The sequence below is a fragment of the Contarinia nasturtii genome, unplaced genomic scaffold, assembly GCF_009176525.2.
Source record: "Contarinia nasturtii isolate CC-2019 unplaced genomic scaffold, AAFC_CNas_1.1 Cnas_scaffold_285, whole genome shotgun sequence".
Classification (NCBI taxonomy): Eukaryota; Metazoa; Arthropoda; class Insecta; order Diptera; family Cecidomyiidae; genus Contarinia; species Contarinia nasturtii.
The window spans coordinates 509,851-530,881 of record NW_022197640.1 but is presented as its reverse complement, the minus strand read 5'-3'; the positions used below and the strand labels follow the sequence as shown (position 1 = coordinate 530,881).

General features: G+C 33.7%; 4 protein-coding genes across 4 annotated transcripts; 2 read left to right on the top strand and 2 right to left on the bottom strand.

Moving 5' to 3' along the window:
- The first annotated feature begins 882 nt into the window (after positions 1 to 882).
- LOC116337485 (abnormal spindle-like microcephaly-associated protein homolog) lies at positions 883 to 1,944 on the top strand. Its single transcript, XM_031762089.1, has one exon. The coding sequence runs from the start codon at positions 1,425 to 1,427 to the stop codon at positions 1,803 to 1,805; it is 381 nt and encodes a 126-aa protein (XP_031617949.1). The 5' UTR covers positions 883 to 1,424; the 3' UTR covers positions 1,806 to 1,944.
- A 6,082-nt stretch (positions 1,945 to 8,026) lies between these two features.
- On the top strand, positions 8,027 to 11,746 carry LOC116337637. The gene is made up of 5 exons (XM_031762329.1): positions 8,027 to 8,773; positions 9,250 to 9,633; positions 9,726 to 10,489; positions 10,575 to 10,908; positions 11,004 to 11,746. Exons 1-5 carry the CDS (start codon positions 8,626 to 8,628, stop codon positions 11,483 to 11,485), a joined length of 2,112 nt encoding a protein of 703 aa, XP_031618189.1. The 5' UTR covers positions 8,027 to 8,625; the 3' UTR covers positions 11,486 to 11,746.
- Positions 11,747 to 14,058: 2,312 nt separating this feature from the next.
- Positions 14,059 to 16,191, bottom strand: LOC116337638 (spliceosome-associated protein CWC27 homolog). Its single transcript, XM_031762330.1, has 6 exons — positions 16,059 to 16,191; positions 15,431 to 15,981; positions 14,991 to 15,359; positions 14,734 to 14,925; positions 14,539 to 14,674; positions 14,059 to 14,459 (listed from the first exon to the last, which is right to left on the bottom strand). Exons 1-6 carry the CDS (start codon positions 16,098 to 16,100, stop codon positions 14,289 to 14,291), a joined length of 1,461 nt encoding a protein of 486 aa, XP_031618190.1. The 5' UTR covers positions 16,101 to 16,191; the 3' UTR covers positions 14,059 to 14,288.
- Positions 16,192 to 16,488: 297 nt separating this feature from the next.
- On the bottom strand, positions 16,489 to 17,129 carry LOC116337691 (signal recognition particle 9 kDa protein). Its single transcript, XM_031762458.1, has 2 exons — positions 16,826 to 17,129; positions 16,489 to 16,757 (listed from the first exon to the last, which is right to left on the bottom strand). Exons 1-2 carry the CDS (start codon positions 16,964 to 16,966, stop codon positions 16,665 to 16,667), a joined length of 234 nt encoding a protein of 77 aa, XP_031618318.1. The 5' UTR covers positions 16,967 to 17,129; the 3' UTR covers positions 16,489 to 16,664.
- Between the last annotated feature and the right edge of the window lie 3,902 nt (positions 17,130 to 21,031).

The window sequence follows — 21,031 nt, the reverse complement described above, 5'->3', positions numbered from 1 at the left end:
CAGACTCGAATGCCTTTTTTCGTGCATCACTTGTTTTTTTTGTATACCCAATATGCATAAACAAACTCGCAAACTAAAAATGAATATAGTAATTGCTTGTAGGCTCATTGATCAAAATTCATTATGACTATTTTAATGTTGAAATGTTGCGCAAGCATCCTGGATTCCACATCACTTAGATCGATTGCCTGAAAAGGAAAGACAGACAATGTTCAACACGTGATAGATTCCCCCCAAAATGAAAATAAACCAAAAAAAAAAGATCAACGCCACCAGACCATACTAGTTCTTTGATGTAAATATTGAAATTGATGTTGTAACCTCATCAAAATAATTGATCTCTATGACGCCAATAAGCATTTGTGAACGACTTTTTATTTTTCATTTCCCTCTCTCTCTCTCTCACTCTCTCTCTTCTTCAAATCAGTTCACGCGAGTAAAATTATTCTATTTCTCTCTCTATCTCGTACACGCATCACTATCAATGTAGATAGTATAAAGTGTGCGAATGATGAGAGAAAAGTTTTTTTTTATTTATCATAGGTGAATGGAAAAAACAAACGGTGAAAAAAACTAACAATTTATTGAAAATAATCAACAATAAAACAAAACATTTATATTATTTGAAATGGAAAAGAGTGAGTAAGAGAAATAAATTGAAATCTCACACTCAGCGTTGAAGAGAGTAAACAACAGCGAACGCGAATGGGAACTCGCATGCACATGTTCATGCGATGTGTATATTTAGACATATGTGTGTGCGCGCGTTGATGTTGTGTATTTTATTTTTCGTGTTGCTTGTCGTTGTTGTTGTTGATGATGATTTTTTTTTTTTTGCAATATCTAAGAGCATTTCGGGAGAGAACGCGCGGATACGAAAGACAAGCCACATACAGCGTTTGTGTTATAAACAGCCATACGACAACACCGTATATATAGACACACAAAACGTGTTTTCTTCAACGCGCTTTAATTGAAAAATCTTCATTAATTTTTCACGATTCAGTTTGCTAGCAACTGTCCACAGAGTAAGCACGCAACACAAAAGCGAAAACAAAACAAAGGAAATCAAGCAACATTTCAAATTTTTCAAGACGAAAAAGTAAGATCGCTGCATCAAATCGAGAGAAAATTCTTTAACAATATTCGTTTGATTGATCAATTGAAATTAAGCGAGAAGAATAATAAAAGAGTAAAAGACAGAGAAAAAAGAGTGCTAAAAAAGTTTTAACACGAAATCGTGCGCAACAGTTTTTTTTTTAAATTAATCATTTTTTTTTCTCCGAATCGAGTGAAACAAAAACAGTTCTCATCAAAGTTGTTATTTCATTAATCAAATTTGCATCAGTTGAATAATTATCGTTGCCGACAAGAATATTATCTGACAAAAGAATACATAAAGGAAGATAAAGTACGAGAAAAAAATGCATATTCATCCAAGTTCACCGAGTTCTTCGATATCTGAAGAAGATGCAGCAATTAAAATTCAAGCTGGTTTTCGGGGATATCGTGTACGAAAACAACTGAAACAATGCAATGGAAATTTGGCATCGGGACAATCAAATCAACGCAATGCAAACAATGCATGTGTCTATCGAAACGATCGCAGCGAAGAGTTGAATGGCCAACGTTACAAGTCTAGTAAGCAATTGGATAAAGAAAAATGTGCAACAAAAATTCAAGCTGGCATTCGTGGATTTTTGGTGCGAAAAAAGCAAAAAGTGGCATCCGATGCGGCTATCAAAATTCAGGCTGGTTTTCGTGGTTTCCGTGCTCGCAAACAATTGAAAAGTCTGAGAGAATGATGGTGGTGGCGTCATTCGAAACCAAATATCTAACCTAAACATAAAGTGAGAGAGAACAATCAACAACAAAATTAAAATATTACACAAAAATCGTTCATTTCTCCTCCAACGATAAATAAATTATACTTTTTTTTTGTGACATCGCCGAGAATTTTCTTTTATATAAATATTTGTAGTTTTAGTCCAAAAAAAATCCTCCAATTTGTAACACAAATAAGGAAATCTCATCTGGAAATTTAAGCGAATTCCATTTTTTATCAAAGAAAAAAAAAACTAAATCAAAAAAAGAAGAATAAACAGAGTAATTATTCTACCAATAAATGTACACTGTGTGCCGAGTCCCGTTTAGATGTCGATAGATTAGCAGTTAATTTGAAACTTGCGCGCGCTCACTCACACATACAAACATTCACACACAAATGTACACTAGCCGGATTTAGTAGTATCTATTTATTTAATTGAATTTATTGTTGTTTCAAACGATTTGAATTCCAAGACCGATTCATAAATACTAAATAAGAATGAGATAGAATAAAAAGTATAGAATCATGCTTAATAAACATACGGTGCGCATTGTATACAGTCTGAGTTAATGAAAACGCGCTTGAATTGATTTGTATAAAATAGTCTAACCTTCGTTTAAATTTATATGTCAGATCGATTGCTATTTTTTTTTTCATCGATTACATGTGTATTTTCTTTTACTTCTTTTTTTATTCATCGACTACGACGCAAGCACACTAATTGAATATGTAATCCTTCATTCTGGATTTTTAGTGTAACCAATTCGGCAAGAGTGAAAAACAAATTGTCTGTTGGAATTGAATTGAAAATAAATAGAAGACGAAAAGAAGAAAGCACCAGTTGATCCATGCAGTTTCATAGCCAAAAAAACATGCAGATTTTAATTTCGAAAACTGAAGAGGGAGAGGAATGTGTTTGTTTGAAAACTCACTCAACGGCTGCATTCGACTAAGAAGCAATTTAATTTAAGTAAATAGATTATAAGCAAATACAGTAGCAGAACATTTCATATTCGAATAAATCTTCTTTTTTTTCATAAATAAATGGTATAATTGTATGTGTGTGTATATGTATTGTAAAGATAGAGATCGTAGAGTAGGCAATAATTTTATTTAATAAATGAAATTATTTGAACCGAGAATAAAACAAAAAAAAAATTGAAAGAAATATCTAAGCGTTTGTTTATTTTAGATATTTTAATTGATGTTGACAGGAAAAGTATGTTCGGTTCTATTAGGCTGACGATTGTGTTGCTGCTAAGCCGCCCGGTCCCGAGTATGTGTGTGCTTGGAACCGTTCCCAATTTCAACGTCAGCCCAAAAGAAATGACGTGATACGTGAAACTAATAACCAACTTTTCCCTCATTTTTGGTTTTTTGAAAATGTATGCGGTTCTTTTTTTTCAGCTCCTTTTGATTGTAGTTTTTCATTCGCATCCGGCCAACTAACTCGGCGGAAGCAATGGCAGGCAGTGGCATTGCTCGATGATAGATGATGAAGTGGATTTAATTATTTATTTAGCATACGGTTTGGCACTACAATTGAGTACGCATTTGATAGGGAATACAAGTGGCCACAAATTTATCGAAAAATACCATATCGATTTACTTATTTTATGATCGACACACAATTAGCCATCACCTTATTCTCGAGTATCCTTTTAAGTTGCCGAAATACGTTGTATTGAAATGAAATGAATACCGACCGGCACGGTATGACGTCTTTGGCACAACCGTGATATGCACACATACACATATAAAACGACGGCTAATTTTATTAATACAATTTGATGGTTAGGTGTTTGCTAATGAAAAACAATCGTGAATGAAAAATCATCGCCTTAGAAAATAATAATGAAAAAAACAATCTATATAATGCTTCAGAACATAAACAAATTATGAGAAATTAAATACGCACATTGAAAACAGCAACAATAAGATCGCCCTTCGTCTAAGACAAAGTAAAGATTTGTTTCATCGAGAAATCACGATTAATATACATTTCGAGGCAAACATTTTCATTAAACTAGCAATAAAAAAAATATATGATCCATATACACATATGGTCATTTGGTTCTTTTTTTTCATTTTCAATTCAAATCAAACAAACAAACAAAAAAATACAAATATGACTAATCTATGCTCATGTTTAGATGCTATAATATATGTTTCGCATTTAGAACTAACTATCTTACATGTTAAGTGTTGGTGAAAGATAGAAAGGGAAAAAAACGTGAAAATTGAAACCTCATTTTGCATTTTTTATTGTTTCACACGCAAAAGAGGAAGATTTTCATACCAATATTAAGCTGTAAATTATATATATGATTTAAATGTTGAGTCAATCATAGAGAAAAAAAACGATAGAAACAAATTTCTGTTTGTCTCATAAGATTTTAACATGAATTGAATATGCTCGGAAAAATCCGAGCTGAAAATGTAAATTTAAAGTGGAAGAAAAAAAAATGTATGTTTGTAGAGATTGTGGTCCCATTGAGAGAAAATGAGTTTCAATGTAAATCGATTCAATTAAAACAACAATTGGAGAACAAAAAATATCAGAGAAACACAGCAGTGGCAGTAACTAGCAGTAGCACCAAGAGTCGCACAAACCTAATGAATGAACAACACCGCAATTGTTTTATGCATCAGCACTATTATTCAATCTTCGATAAATATCTCTGTCGGCTGTGATTATGATTGCATGTCGTGTTAGCATGGGAGTGAGTGCGCTGGGTGAAAAAAAAATGTTATTATATGTACACATGGGTAATCATCATCATGTGGTTGATTTTTGTTGTTTTCTTTTCCGTATATTACGTTTTATTTCCAATTTTAATCGATTCTTTCAGTTTGATTTTGTTTTGGCGAAAATTAAACCAATCAACCGGCGATTCTACATATGTTTATTTTTCTCCCTTTTCTCTCATCTATATCGTTTTTGCATCAGTGGCGTCGTTAAGTGAATGAGAAACAAAAAAAAACTCCCGCTTTTTTAAATCTCAAGTGAACGCAGAACAAAAAAGAGACGATCCATTTGAATAAAAATAAACAATTCGTATTAAATTTCGACGGCTGTATGAGAACGTTACCATAAAAAAAAGATAGACGGAATGTCGTTCATGATTTTTTTTTGCGTTCACTTCAATACTCAACTTACAGTATCATACATAATGCATATTAAAATTAATAATATACACGAAAAAAGAAAAAAACACGACAATTGTGTGCGCCCTTTATTTTAGAACAGTGACATATGTATGAATCGGCCAACGGATATTATTTTAAACACTCGGGTCAACACTCAACGACGTCAGTGCGACTTAACGTTTACAAATGAACAAATGCGTCTGAATGACAACGACGTCATTTGGCAATTGGCTATATGGTCGATGTGTCGTGATAGGCGCGCACCCGCTCACAGCCACAAAACCATTCTGGCATTACAACCATTCAAAACAACCATTACGTTATTTCCTTGCCTAATATACAATTTACGAGAAATTCACTTCATTTACAAAGTGAAATCATTAATTTGACCATGTAAGCATTTGATTGAAATGATGATGCTACTACTGATGATGATCGTCAGCAAAATATATTCGGATACACACCGACGACCTCTTTCTCTCTATCGCTCACTCTCTTTTAATCGAAATAGATTCGGGAGCGTTGTTATGATCTAAATTAAATGCAGGCCGTGTTGATAGATTTTGAAATAGTCACGTACAAGATTTATATGTTTGGAACATCGAAAATGCGTTTCGATGAAATGTGCCTGATTCTTTGCATCATCATCCTAGTCATCTAATATACGAACACACACATACACACACTCGCATTACCGCCCGCATCCATACAAGCCGAGCCCAAAACAAAACATATTTATTTCCGTGATTTTTTTTCCGGAAAATTTGTTTGACGTGTGTGTGGCAGCGACAACAGCAAAAACCGTGTCATACGATTTATTTATGTAGGTGCGTGGTTAAATCGCTTCCAAAAATATAAAGCCACAAACAAATCAACAAAATGACAAAAAGTCTGCTAAAATTAAATTGCGATAATATGTTGATTGAGCAGACTAGTGGCCGATGAGACGACTGATTTCCTCGCACATACAACGCAATCGCTGTGACATATGATCACCGTGGCCACAGTTCAATTCAACAACAACAACAAAAAAAGAAGGAATACGATGACAAGAAATAGATTGAATAAGTTTGTCACAGAGAGAATTCGTCAATTTGAATGAACACATAAAATTAACATCGAATTAGACATGTTTATATTAAAGATCCGGCATTGGCACATATAATTTTAAAATTGGTATAATTTAAAAGTAATTTTCCGGCGACACAACTGGTGTAACCGTTTGAGATTTAAAATGACTTAATTTGCGCAAAACATATGGATCATTTTGAATAAATGTGTGTCTATGCTCTATGGCACCCAGAAAAAAACATTCTATTCACTATGAATCATTCAACAGGTCAATTAAATGCTAATTAGCAGTTCATTGTATATAAAGTGCAAGCTGAAATAATTGAGGCAGCGCAGAAGCGGCGTCTTTGCAAAATTCAACAACAACAATAAAAAAACCAAAAAACAAATAAACACCGAAACGACGTTTACGTGCTTAAATTGAGCATCAACAAAGTGTTTGCGACGAAGCGCTTGAAGAATTACAACTCGATTTGTCCCACCAAAACACAGTGGGCATCATTCAACAACACACAATGTTTTTTTTTTCGTCGGAATGGATAAACGATCAAACGGATCGCGATCAAGCATCGAAACCGTTTAAAATATGTTTGTTGTGCAAAGAACTTGAGAGAAAAACTACATCCAAATAAAATCTCAATTAATTAGTATGGAACACGAATTCCAAATACAGACATTTCATTCGTTTTATACTTACATAAGACACACATACATGCATGCACTTGCGTGTACATTACCGTGAGATACTGATGAAAAAAAAATGAAAAAAAAAAATGAAAATGTTCCATTTTTCCCCCTTTTATTTTATGTACATACATTCATTTATTTGTTTATTTGAATGCGGTGTTTATGCGTTCTGATTGTGTATCGAATGAAATGCAATCAATCGTACGCTGAGAGAATAAAGTGTGCGTTCAGTTCAAATGGTCGTTTGTTTGAATTTCTTCATTTTCTTTTACAATCTGTTACAATGCATGTTTTTTCTTCTCTCGTTGTCGTCAGTTGGTTCTCACATGCTGGCTTTTCACATTGTTACTAAATGATGACCAACATAATACACACAGTTTTTGAAGAAAAAATAAATGTTAAAAAACACCACAAATTGGCTGCCGTGGATCGTACATATCTCTTTTCACATTCTTTGTGATCTCGCAAGGCTATCTCTTTCTATCGCATGTAGACAGTGTGTTTATGTTTGGGTTCTATGTCTCTTTGCCGTCGTCATCGTGGTTGTTGTTGTCGTCGTTCTTGTATCACTTGTTCTCTCTCAATCAATTGCAAAACGGCTGTTGGAGTGAATGAAATGGCAAAGCAAAGGCACCCGCTCGACGCGAGTCTCTCGCAGTATGTATGTAAGCACCAGCGCTGGTGGTAATGCTATATAGTAATACACAGTTGGTCTCGCACATATTTATGATTGTATTGTTGCCTGTTTCGTTTACTTCTTTCCATTCTTCAGTTGGTCTCTCATTCCTTTTTTTTTCTTCTCCCTTTGGTTTTGAGCCTCTGAGTAGTTCATTTTTTTTTTTCGTTTGTGTGTCGTTCGGCGTTCGTTATTACCAATTCAAACATCACCAAATATGTGAAAGAAACAAAAATTATGTCTGTTATTTTCTATATGTCTCTCTCTCTCTTTCTCGGCAAGACGTTTGTTTGTTCATGTTGAGTTGTCGGGTTGATACAGGCAGATAACAGGCACATGCACTGTCTCTCGAATACATGTTGTGCACCGCAACACCATAGCAAATACAATGTGTCTGCTACATTGCGCTTCGTGTCGATTGTATGTATATGTTCATATGGCATGATGGGATATATTCTTGTATACATTTTATTATTCTCTCTCTTTGGTGTTCTGTTGTTGTTGCTGCTTCGATCCGATTCCAATTCCATTCGCCACTTGTTCTCTCTGTTATATTGCCTGTGTGTACCGTCGATTTTTTTTTGCTTCTCTCGTCTGTTGTTGTCTTTTCAAGTATGTGAGTATTGTGTGTGCCGAGCACATACACAACATATAGTTTCTGGTGTTGTGTGCTTTTTTTTCCCTCTTCTCCATTCCCATTTATTCCTTTCGTTTCTTTTCACTCTCTGCACTCTCGAGAAATATTTCAGTTTGTGTTTCACATTTTCGTTTGAATATGTTTTCGTGGATGCCAAACATACAAGCGAACAAAGACATAAACAAAATACGCCTGCCGAAAATCCGAATGAAATTGAGCTAACGCGAGTGCAATGATCATCATAAACATCACAACATTTCAACTTGGTCCACCAAGCATTGTTACTGTGTGTGAACAATGAAGTGTTTCTTATTTTTATTTTTTCTATTTTTTATTCTTTCATTTTCATTGATACGTAAAATATGTGATTAGTTTGTGTGCTTTAAATCCATTTCGATCACATTCGATTAGTTAGTGCTTTTAATTCTCACGGCATCGAATCGAATCGAATCGATAAGTGTAAATTCAAACATATATATATATATATATACACACGCACGGAGAAGAAACGAAAAAAAAAAATATTTACAAATCAAATCAAGCAGTCAACCATACGCAACACATACGCCAGCTAAGATGGACGTTATAAATTCAAATTCGTCCGATGGCATCCAGAAGAAAAAACAAAAGCGACCACGAATCAATGCAAAAATCAAACAATTTTCGATTGAAATTTATTTCATGTGGTTTAGTGCATTGATATTTTTCGCCGAAACATTTGTTGGTAATAGTTGCAAAATAAAAAAATCTCTTTAACAATCAAATTATAATATAATTTACAGAAATTCCAGCGTTTAACCTTTTGACCAATGTTAAATATAAAACATTTTAAATTAAAAAAAAAAAACGAAAGGAACAGAAATAAACACGACATGTAGTAAACAAGTGAATAGTTATAAAGACGCGGCTGGTATTTTTTGTTGATGTTTCGTGCGTTTTGTTGTTGTCGTTGTTGATCATGCCGCTGCTGCTGTTTTTCACAACAACAACAACAACAACAACAACAACATAAGCGGTGAATTTCTGCATGCCCTTTGTGATTTTGATTCTGTGTGTGATGAACTAAGCAGAAAAAAAACAACAACAAAAATAAATTGTTCAAGATTATTATCTTGACAAAATGAGTTCATTTTAAATTCAGTTTTGTTTGTTGGTGGTTTCTTTTCATTATCGTGTCTTTTTCTTTTTCTCGTTTCGCAGATTTTATGCTAGTTTGTTGTTACTTCGTGAAAAATGAAGTACAGTATGGAGTTATAACGTTGACGCTAGTAATTGTACCATCAGTGTTGTGTCAAATTTATTCATTGTGGCTGCTGCGATCGGATAGTACGGTTAGCGCCAGAGCACTTATGATGCACATTTTATTGCTCGGCATTCCATATCGATACCAAAATATTCTGCACAAAATTTCACGCAAGGATAAATCAATGTCGGATGATGAGGAACACACCGTTGAAGTGATAATCGATCGTATTCGCGATGTGAACGCCATACAAACTGTTAATGCCATATTCCAATATTGTCCACAGTTCCTTTTCCAGTCATTTCTCATAGTCTATCGTCACTACAAGTATCTTATGACAGGTAGTCTTTTCATTTCTACACACCACAAAGGGACAGAGCCGGAGAAAAAAAAATGTAGCAGATTTTTTTGTAATTTTGTTGTTTTTTTGCAGGTGTTTCAGCTGGTCTGGCAGTTTTTTCATTTCTCTGGCACATTTTCATCCATTTCTTCTATTTAATACGACGTTTTAATGAGGATTATAAACTGAATGTACATTCAACCGGTGCACCAACACGATCAACAACGCACATTATCGACAATTTATCGTCGTCACATAACTCAAATTCGCAAGTCTTTTTACCAATTAACGGAACGATTGACTCGAATGAAGCGACTGTCACACCGATCATTGATTTACCAAATGTCATTGATGCATCTAATTTACCCGAAGATTTGAAAACATTTGAAAAGGCTTCTTATAAGACTGACATGAAGAATTTCGTTGAGTCAAAAAAACATGGCGTAAAAAATGTGGAGAAAACGAAAATGTTCGGTTTCAATAAACGTCAACCGATTTATGAGCACGAGGAATTTGACATGATGTGTGATTCAACAAATTTTTCAACGATTTTTTTTGAAGTGAACGATAGCAATTATATGACTTCAAGTAAATTGGATAATTCACGAATTTCATCATCAACACAAACCGAACAACCCAAGTTACGTGAAATGTGCAAATCAATGGACGATTTACAACAATCGAGCCCAAACAAAGCCATTCTATTTCACAAACTCTCCTCATCAACCGACAATTTGAAGCAAATCGAACGGGTCAATTCATCCGCTGATGATAGCCCAAATTGTCTAGACAGCATGCAAAATATATCAGACAGTCGTAATAGTTTACTTAAACGCAAAGGAATCTGTTCATCACAGGTAAATTTAATGCCATCCCTAAGCATTTTTTATTTTATTTTTAACATTTTTTTTCTTTCGTTACAATTGAAAATGCTTCAATCAGGAAATGCTTCATTTAGTCGATATTATGAGTGATCACATTTCAGCAGAGCAGGTGGATGTGTTAGCAAAGAGTTTGATTGAATTGGGCGGTGCTGAAAGTTCCAGAGCTGAAGCCGAACAAAAATTGCAAGATCTCGATCGAGTGTCATTGTTAGAAAGATTACCCGAAATTATCGACGATAAGCTTATCGAAAACATTGATGCGGCCATTTATGAAAATCAAATAATCTTCCAAGAGCGAATTCGAAAGAATCAACTAACCATTCAGAATTTAAAGCTACAAGATCAATTGTTATCAAAGTATATTGAAGATTTCAAATTGTTGCCGGGCGATGGTATGAGCGTGTGTTTGCGATTATTTGTCGATTATTTGTCGATTATTTGTCCATTATTTTAAATTAATTCTTTTCTTTTGTGATTCTTCCCTTAGGTATGAGCGTGTGTGATTATGAAAATATGTGCTTTGCTAATATTGCACAGCAAACAAATGGCATCAAACATTGGCGAAATTATTTACAAGATATTGATACAAATCAACATGATGATTCAACGATGCAGCATAGTAGCTTTTATATGCATACGAACACAATTTCAAATTCATTTACCGATTTGTATATCAATGAGAATGACTTTGGATCGACAGCAAGTGGTCAGTTTACCGATAAAAATGTCAGCACCCTTGTGAATGCGACAAGTAGCAATCTGATGAATTACAGCTGTGATGATGATGAAACTAACGAAAATTATTATATGAACATGACAAAAGGCACCAATTCACTGTCACCAATGCTACCGTATAATCAATGCCAAAAGAATATTTTGGTACAAACCATTAATAAAATTAATCACAGCGTCGTCGACTCACCAATTATCATTCGGACAAAATCAGATGCGGCCTTGAAAAGCGATTGATTTATATTTTTTTTTAAATAAAAAAGACTTATTAATTTTATTTAGTTTTTACTATACAATTTGAAACTAAAGTTTCATTTAGTTTCCTTACAAAAGATATGGATGCAAAAGTGAGATAACAAATAAAAATCTAGTGATTTAAATTTTCCCATATATGGGATATATACTTTCCAAATAAATGAAATTTTAAAGAAAATGAGAAAGTCCACAAAAGAGATTTATCACGATGCATTTGTAAAAATAAAAAGCCATGAAATATTATCATTCTGTTTACTTTCCTCACTACTATTTGCGTTGTCATTTTCGCAAGAAACCACAAGTGCATACGCATATGTTGACATATATTTTAGATTGGGATGGTCTGGTGTTTGATTGAGTCATTCATTTTGTTGCGAAAATTGATAACACCCATAGGTGATGACGAGGGTTCCTAGGGGTCGGATCACTCCCCCTAAAATATTTTTAGGAACCCTCAACAATTTTGGAAATGAGGACCTTTTTTTTTGCCCTTCACTTTTTTTGGCCGAGAAAATTCTTCCGATTTGCTAGGGTTTTTCGGAAAAAATTCTTTCGATTTGCTAGGGATTTTCGCCAAAAAAGTGACTTCAAAAAAAAAAAAAAACGATTTTATCCCCATTTCGTACAAATTGTTGACATCGTCAGGGACCCCCCATGGATTTTTCAAGGGACCCCCTACGGAATTTTGCCATCACAACCCCCCCCCCTAAATTTTTTTACGTCATCATCTATGGATAACACCCAATTGACGAAGTTGGAATCGGTGGAACAAACATTAAATATCTAAATCAAATGCTTTTTCAGACAGTTGCAAAAATAATCATAAACTGACCTTCGTTCACGAAATGAATATTTATTTCATTCTGTTTTCCAGTGTGTCAATACATGATTACATCATTTAAAAGAGGATATGAGCTGGCAGTGTCAGGCACACTGTTCTTATGCTATAGTTTTTAGTAAACGATAATTTTTATCGCTTCTCCCACGTCTCAAGTTTCATTATCAACCCTTTTTGTAAGCAATTAGATTTAATTTATTATTTAAGTTTTTTCGAATTTGATTAGGTTGTGAAGTTTTTTATTTTGTTTCGACCGACTGCAAGTGATGTTGGTTCTCAATTCGTGGACACAAGCGTGGACATCATATACTTTAATAAAATTTGAGAAATTGTAGAAGACACGAATTTAACTGAAAAATATAACTTAGTTACAACAGAAATAATTGTGTAAATCTTTTTTGAACTCTACTAATCGACACGGCTAATAATATCAAGCCAAAGATGAATACTCGCATCAGTTCGATTTTTGTCGCCTTTATACGTCAAAAATGAGTTTATCAGTGAATGTTTATATTACGATACAATAAGATATTCAACGGACAAAATAATATTTATTTGTTCTGATCAAATTCAGTCAAATGATTTCTTCAATCCAGACATCACCCACATTAGATGTTCAAATCTCACAGAATTGCGATGTCGTAGCACGGGTTCCTTGCAATTTCAAAATTGCCAAATGTCACGAATCAAATATAATATATTCCGTGTATATACTAGCCTTCATCATTTAAATCTTGAATCAATCAAACTGCAGTATTTGCTGAAGGCGTTACGTCATGGTGTCTGACGATATGGTGTCTTAGACCATATGTCGCATTTGTATAAGTGATAAAACGTTTCTGCTTGCAGACACTGATCTTATGCCATGATCATATAAATACGCTGCGCCAAAATATTTTCAATGATACGGTGCAAATAAAAAATTTGGACCTATCCTACAAAAATATTCAACAATTGGAGAACAGTTATCCTTGGCAAATATCAAATTGGAGACTTTTGAAGCAGGATCATTGCCGGACCAAACAAATTTGAAAATTGTGGATTTATCCAATAATAAATTGCTTGTGATTGAAATAAAATATTTGGGTAAATTAATAAACTTAGAATTGCTGGACTTGTCTCAAAATGAATTGACAAAAATCATCTTCAATCCAGTAAATTCGCGTTTTGCACACTTGGAAAAATTTCGTGTTCACAGTTCGTTGAGTAATTTAGATAATACGGGATCTTCTGTTGATATTGAGCATAATATCCATAATGTTAGTTGCATTCGAAATCCAAGCTCAACCATTAAACCCGAAGAAATCACTAGTGACGAAATGGGAATACAAGAAATTGTCCACACTCAACGGAATGAAAATCATATCGAAGAGAATGGAGCGAAGAAAAGTACTGAATATTCTTCTAATTCATGTGCGTTGAGTATGACGTCTGTTATTTTAATAGTTGGAGTATTTGTATGGACAAGAAAAGTGATATTTAAAAAAAGCAATTATCTAGGCATTAATATGCCTAACTATAGATGCGCCTATAGCCAGGAAGCAAAGGACGGACCACAATGTACTGCTGAAAATCTTTACGCATCCATTTTAATCAACAACGAGCACAAATAACCGCATTCCGCTGGTAGTATATTACCAAGTGCCATTTGAATTCGAATCGAAGTTTTATAACCAATCATAAATGTTTAAGTTTCAAAATGTATTTAATTATTTAATATTATTCTCAATTTTTTTTTTTAATTTTTCACACTCAACTTTTATATAGTCGTGTTTTATTTTTATACAGGTGATATACGCTGTTCCAAGTATTTTTAGTTTAAGTAAAACCCTTTCATTATCAGAATTTCTAGTCTGTATCTAACCCCTAGTAGATCTCAAGCATTAATATGAAAACACAAGCGAAAAATCAATCTATTATGAAATCTGAAAAAAAGTTTGTGTTGCTCTAACGTCTATGACGGTGTCGATCTTTGTCGCGTCGTCCATCTTCACCCCGTTTTCTTTTGTTGATCGGATTTTGTGGATTGGCTATGTCATCTGCATACCAATCATCTTTTTTTGTTGCAGCATCTTTCGCCAGTATTGATCCCATTTCATCGAATTTTAGAGTGTGCGACTGTTGAACAATTTCAAATTTTAAATTTCATTTAACAAGTGTGCACAAAAAAAAAACAAACAAACAAACAAATTCTCACCATCCATTTGTCCGTATTTAATTCTTCATCGTCAACATCATTTTTGGAAGTATCCTCTTCATCATCGTCTTTCGCTGATTTTATACTGTTTAATTTTGTTTTGAATTTGCTCAACAGCTTAAGTGTGTATGCCTCGCTGAATGAAAATAAAATTGAAAATCATGCGTTCAATTGAAAATAATGCGCGAATATTACCGTTCAGCACCCTTTTTTGGAACTTCCTTCTTCAAATTGCCATATTTACGTTGCTCGGACAAATATTCCTCAACCATTTCATTATCATGCTCCTTTTCCTTAGTTTCAGTTTTTTCTTCCTTAACTTCTCTGGACATTTTCTCTGTTTTATATTCCTTTTTCAAAGCTTTGATTTCATTTCGGATTTCATCGCTGGAATATTTAATCCATAAAAAAGACATCAAACATTGATCGCAATGGCACTTTAATATACTTACGCTTTCTTTTGTCGTTTTAGTTTTCTTGCCCTCTCCAGTTCATTGGTATACTCATCCGAGTCTGAATTGGAATCATCTTTCTTTGGTTCCGGTTCAATTTTCCTCTTTTCACCTTTGTCTAATCTCTTTTTCAATTTATCTCTAACACGATCGGTTTTCTCTACTACATTTGCATCACCATCCGATTGAACATGACGCTCTTCAATGTAGTCCCCTTTCTTTTCAATATGAACAGCTTCTTTACTTAATTTTGGATCATCAATAATGTCATGAACCGATTTCGATTTGGCTGCATTTTTCTGTACAAAATCATTGGTTTCGGTTTCATCTTCTTCGGCTTCTTCGCCAAACGATAATAGTCCAAAATTTCTGAAAAGTTTAAAAATCGATCGTGAAAAACGTTTTAAATCGTTAATTGAAATCGTTGTTTGTATACATACTTTACACCCTTTTCTTTTTTCGATTTTCGTTTCTCGCCGTCTTTTTCCGTTCGCGTTGATTTTCGCGGAACAATGTCATCAAATGGATTGAGCAGAATTTCGGTTTTAATGATTTTATATGGATAAACTGGTCGTTCATTGGCATCAATGTCGCCGTCTTCCATTTTGAGAACATTGTAAATGGTATCGCCGCCAACTTTACCAAAAATTGTATGCTTGTTTTGAAGCTCTTGTGCTTCGCCCAATGTGAAGAAAAACTGTGACGCATTGTCATCACGGCCACTGTTTGCCATTGCAACCAATCCACGCCGACAGAAACGTAATCGCGTATGAAATTCATCTTTAAATGGTTTGCCATAGATTGATTCACCGCCAGTTCCATCGCCATGTGGATCACCGCCTTGTGCGATAAAACCTTTTACAACTCGATGAAATATTGTACCATTGTAATATCCCTCCATACACAATTGGATGAAATTCCGGCACGCCAATGGTGCTTCTCGGCTCCATAGTTCAATGTCGATATCACCGGCTGTTGTTTTCAAGAGAATCTAAATCGCATTGAAATGTGATTTATTAGTTGAACAGAATAAAAAAAACGTATGAAAATCCAAAAATAGTGCATTACCTTGCCCGAAGTCGGCGGCTCTTGAATGTAAATATTACTCATGTTTGTTGGTCAAAAAAGACCTTAAAATAAATAATAGTTTAATTGCGTTGATTGAAGCGTTGACGTTTCAAAGAGAATCGTAAACAAGCGAAAAGAGCAATATGGCATGAATATTTTGACGTTTATCGTTTCACTTGTGAAATGTCAAAAACTCATACACAATACACATACATCGATAAACCAACTGTGTATATGACCATTTACACGCGGGCACTAAAGAAAACCCATTTCTAAATGAAGCGATTTAATTATATCGTAAAGCCCGTTTCATTTTTATTTTTATGTGGTTTGTCAATGGCAAAAAGTTTTGTCTAAGACAGCTGCAATTATTCAACAAAAAAAAAAACATTACATGCACAATACGAATGTCAAGTGAAAAAGAAATGCATTTTGATTTTGTGTTTTGTTCATTTATATTCATTTTCTATAAAATATATAATATGGACTTGATTATATTTTTGAAAAATAAAATAAAATATATGAACACTTAAATGCTAGAAATCCGCGCGCCGTAGATGAATGCGATTAAATCAATTTAATTTAATGAAGACGATTGCAATCCGCTCAATTATTCGATGCCATGTGAAGCATTAAGTTACCAGTCAATTTTTCTATCTTTTTCAAATCCGGCATAATCTCCGTTTTGTATTGAATACACTGTGAATATGGAAAATTTCATTTGAGTTAAATGATATACGAAAAGGAAATGGTATTTTCCAACTTACTTTTTCATTGTCTGTGAATTTCAATTGAATGAGCCCTTTGGAATGTATATATTTCAATGTGAATCGACACTTCTCCGGATTTTGCATAAACATATTTTCGGCCGCAATTTCGAAATCATCCCAATCCTTTAGATACACCATTTTGCCTAATTCAAATTGTTCCTAATCAATGAATGTTTAGACTTGTCTTAGATGCTTGCAATACTGCTTTAATTTTTTTTTATTTCCTGATAAATACTTTTTGTCTGGATAATTTCGGTGTAAACACCAAAGTGAAACTTGACAAATAAATGTATTGAGACAATTGCCAACAATAGCAACAATGCAGTCTGAAGTTAGTTCCCTTTCATAGTCAGATTTTGCACTATTCGAGTCACACACCTATTTAATGATATTTGTAATATTAGATGGCGACACTTTCACATTTCGGAAATATAATGCGAGTAAAAAATTGAATTGGTTAAATTCTTTTGCTTTTTTTTGTAATAAAATTAATATCACAGGTCATTTTGTAATAGAAAGGTTCATCATAATCTTAACAAAGCCGTCATAAGTACTCTTATTTAATTGGGTATTTATTTATAGAAAACAGTGTAACATTTGTGCAAGAATAAGAAGACCGCCAAATCATTATTATTTTTTCATCAGATAAAAACGTTGCTGGTCTTAGTTTTTATTATTAAAACCATAAATTCTGGCATTGAAGATTTAAGGAATTTTTGATTTCACATTTTTAAACATTGAGAGGAAGTTATTTTATTTTGGTAATTCTCAAAATTTACATCATTTTTTGCAATTTCCCTTTTTCAAAAAGTTCATTCAACCTAATGAAGACTGGCGTTGATCATCCTCTCGGAGATTTTTTTTTGCAATGCCATACTTTTTTGTTCAGAGAGGATGCAAAATGGTGTAAACTTGGTTCATTTTGAAATTCAGGGGATGACGATAATTATGATATTGTATGTTTTTCATGTCGTTTATTGCAGAACAATTTTCTATTACTTATTCAAATTAATAAATTAATTTTCATTAATTATCTTTCTCGATTATCATTTTATATTTATGTTTTGAATGAATAAGTGTTGAAACACTTGCCAGCAGAGGATTTAAAAATATGGGCACTAAATATCCATATATCGTATAAATGTGTGTAAAAAAAGAGTGAGCGTTGGCAGTGACATATTCTGAATTTTGATGTTTTCGGTCACAAAATCAATGGCAATTATGTGGCATATTCTGGAGCTGCAATAACATTAACTATATCGTTGTTTTGAGTATCATTTTGTTTTCGTTGGCATGTTTTGTATAATTTGACCATTGGATGAATCACTTTCATTTCAGCAAATAGTTTGTTTTATCGGTTGAGTTTGTGGGTGCTGCCGTTTCGTTTCGATCAGATTTTTTTTCCACTCTCCTTTTCTCGCTCGCATTCGTTTGTGTATAATTTCATTGTGTTTTTGTTATTATTGTTGTTTTTATTTTGATCCAAATGATAAAAGATATCCCTGCTAGGGATATTTGTGGGAGTAGTTTTATTTATGAAAATGATACCATAAAATTTTACGGTCAAATTTAGATCGCATTGTTTTTGGTCCTTGGTTGATGTGCAATAAAAATACGCTCACTCATATGAGTACCTATCGATGCACAAAAAATATGTTCTCACTCAATTTTACTTTGGTCCACTATTGAAGTTCACTGGCGTAAAAAAAGAGATAATCATAAAAAATAACTTTGAAATGTTGTTAATGCGACTGTATCGATATGCGTCATTATGGTTTTCACGCAAATTAACTAAAGATGTGTAAACGTGAAAAGTTTTTGTTTGTGACCTTCGAAAATAACAATTATTCAGCATTACTTTACCATAAAAGCGAACATACTCGAACATAATCTATTTGATTCTATTTACCGTTTTTTCTCACTCATTTTTTTCTTTATTTCAACAACGTTTCGATGCAATTTGCTTGCGAGGTGTATCATTTTCAATAAGATCGAGCAAAAAAGAGTGCTCCAAACTTTTGACACGCCAAAACGGTATGGTAAAATTAGATAGAGAGAGGGAGAGAAAATTGGTATTTATATAAAGGGCGAGAAAGATGTGAACCAAAACAAAAAATCGTCAGCGTTTGGGGAAGGTTTGCGAAAAATATTGTAATTTATCGTTTTACTACCCCGAATTGAATACAGCATTCGTAATTTGTTGTACATATATTCGTATTTCAGTGTTCAGATGTGAATTTTTCCAATTGTAATTCGGACGGAAAATTTCATATGCGGAACAGAAAAAAAAAATATGGTTTCTCGACTTCGATATATGGGATGGTAAGGAGTCAGACTGCAAGGAGGTGAACATGGCTTGAGTATGTAAAGAGAGGATAACAACAACAATAATATTTTCTAGCTTTTCATTTCTCATACATTTATGCATTAGCATCCATTTCAAATAATGTAATAAAAACACTTGGGATTTCATAAGTGAAACCATGTTTTGCTTACATTGATCGTTGAGATGATGTACTTTTTGCAAATGTTAAACAGAAATAAAAACCGATTTAATATATGTTTTAACAAAATCGTAAAATCTCAGTGAAAGAATGGTAAAAATTCGGGAACCATACCTCCCCCCCAGAAAAATTTGAATATAAATCCATTTTTAATTCCTCTTCATTAATTTTGAATTGCTTAAGCATTTTATACAAGCAAAATAAACAAGTGGTATATTGAACGTCATTAACTCGATTTGCTTTCGATTTGTGCGAGTAAATGGCAATCATTTGCATTTTATTCCAATAGTTTCTCTGAGAAAATTCCTCCATTTCGTTATACTCGTTTTTGGCAGTGTCATTGCCATCAGCAATTACCTTTTGATAGAAATACTCCCATTCTATTTCAGATAACATGTATTGATTACACAATTGCTTCTTCGAAAGAAAATACACATATATGGATGAACAAAAAAAAAATTGGATGGGTTTGTCATTGTACTTACGGAACGGCCATTGCGGTTGATCTAATAAAAAAAAACACCAAGCCATCCTGTGATGTCGTTTTTTTTTATATGGATCGTGCGTGTCCATCTAGCCACAGAGTAATAAACATTTACAACCGTATTGTTGGCGCTTTTTGTGAATGTTTGCCGACATCAAATACAGATTTTCAGTTTCAATAATGTGATTTGAATTCTTTTTCCGTCTCTCTTTCTCTCTTTTCTCGTTAAATGAATTGTTTTCGGGTTGGTTGTTAGTGGCCGAGGTTCAAGTTACGTTTATTTCATTTGAAAATTGAAGATAGCTCTAATAGATATTCAATTGAATTCGATGTCCGGCGTCCAAGTCATGGAATAAAAGAGTAAGGCGGGAAGAAAAATAAGTGAGACCATAAAAGTAAAAGAGAATTTTCCCTCAAAATGGCGTCATCAGTGCTTGCTGTTTTCTTCATTTTGCTCTCATTCCGAATTTCCCCTAATGCTCATTTAACTGAATCTACCACTGTGTGGTAGTATTTGTGGGCCGATTTTTTTTTCTGCTTATTTTGTTGTTATTCAGTTGATGTGAGCATCTAATTTTTATTCAGAACTGTGCGTTGGCCATGATCTTTCACGCTTTTCTCTTGGAACCATAGCGATGTCACATTTTATCTCCAATTTTCGCACTGTATTGGGGTTTAATTCGTAATACATAACATCAATTTAATATATGGCATGTTTCCGTTTTTTTCCACTGTTCTTCTTCTTAGCCAATCGACGAGTGGAAGCCAATAACAATCTGATTTGATTTTCTTTTGTGCTTTCGATTTTTGGATGTTTATTTAGATAATCCCCCATTCGGTTTTCCGCGACAACGACACAAAATTTGCCATCCATTTGTAGACAAATGGGTCGATTTGTAAAACATTTTTGTTAAATGTTCGCATTTTTACCGCAGTGTTTTGATATTAACGTTTTGTATGTTGTTGCTATTAATTCGATGATTCGATGGTGACGTTTGTTTATTTGCTGCGTATTTCAACTCACACATACATAGCAAATTAATGCCCGCACACCATTTTGCGTGAAAATTTATTTATTTTTTTCCTCTACAAATTACCAACTTCTTTTTTGCCCCCAAAAAATGTGTTGCTGTTTTCCCTCTCGTTCTATTTTACTTCTTTAATTTCGGTATATGTGTGCGTGTGTGTGTGTGTGTGTGGATCGCGAGAACGCAA

Coding starts and splice junctions, on each gene's coding strand:
- LOC116337637 (XM_031762329.1), top strand. CDS start 8,626: ATGGACGTTATAAATTCAAATTCGTCCGATGGCATCCAGAAGAAAAAA. Junction 8,774..9,249: donor TTTCGCCGAAACATTTGTTG/GTAATAGTTGCA, acceptor CTCGTTTCGCAG/ATTTTATGCTAGTTTGTTGT. Junction 10,909..11,003: donor CAAATTGTTGCCGGGCGATG/GTATGAGCGTGT, acceptor TTCTTCCCTTAG/GTATGAGCGTGTGTGATTAT.
- LOC116337691 (XM_031762458.1), bottom strand. CDS start 16,966: ATGGTGTATCTAAAGGATTGGGATGATTTCGAAATTGCGGCCGAAAAT. Junction 16,758..16,825: donor AATTCACAGACAATGAAAAA/GTAAGTTGGAAA, acceptor CCATATTCACAG/TGTATTCAATACAAAACGGA.
- LOC116337638 (XM_031762330.1), bottom strand. CDS start 16,100: ATGAGTAATATTTACATTCAAGAGCCGCCGACTTCGGGCAAG. Junction 15,360..15,430: donor AAAAAAGAAAAGGGTGTAAA/GTATGTATACAA, acceptor TAAACTTTTCAG/AAATTTTGGACTATTATCGT. Junction 14,675..14,733: donor CCAAAAAAGGGTGCTGAACG/GTAATATTCGCG, acceptor ATTTTCATTCAG/CGAGGCATACACACTTAAGC.
- LOC116337485 (XM_031762089.1), top strand. CDS start 1,425: ATGCATATTCATCCAAGTTCACCGAGTTCTTCGATATCTGAAGAAGAT.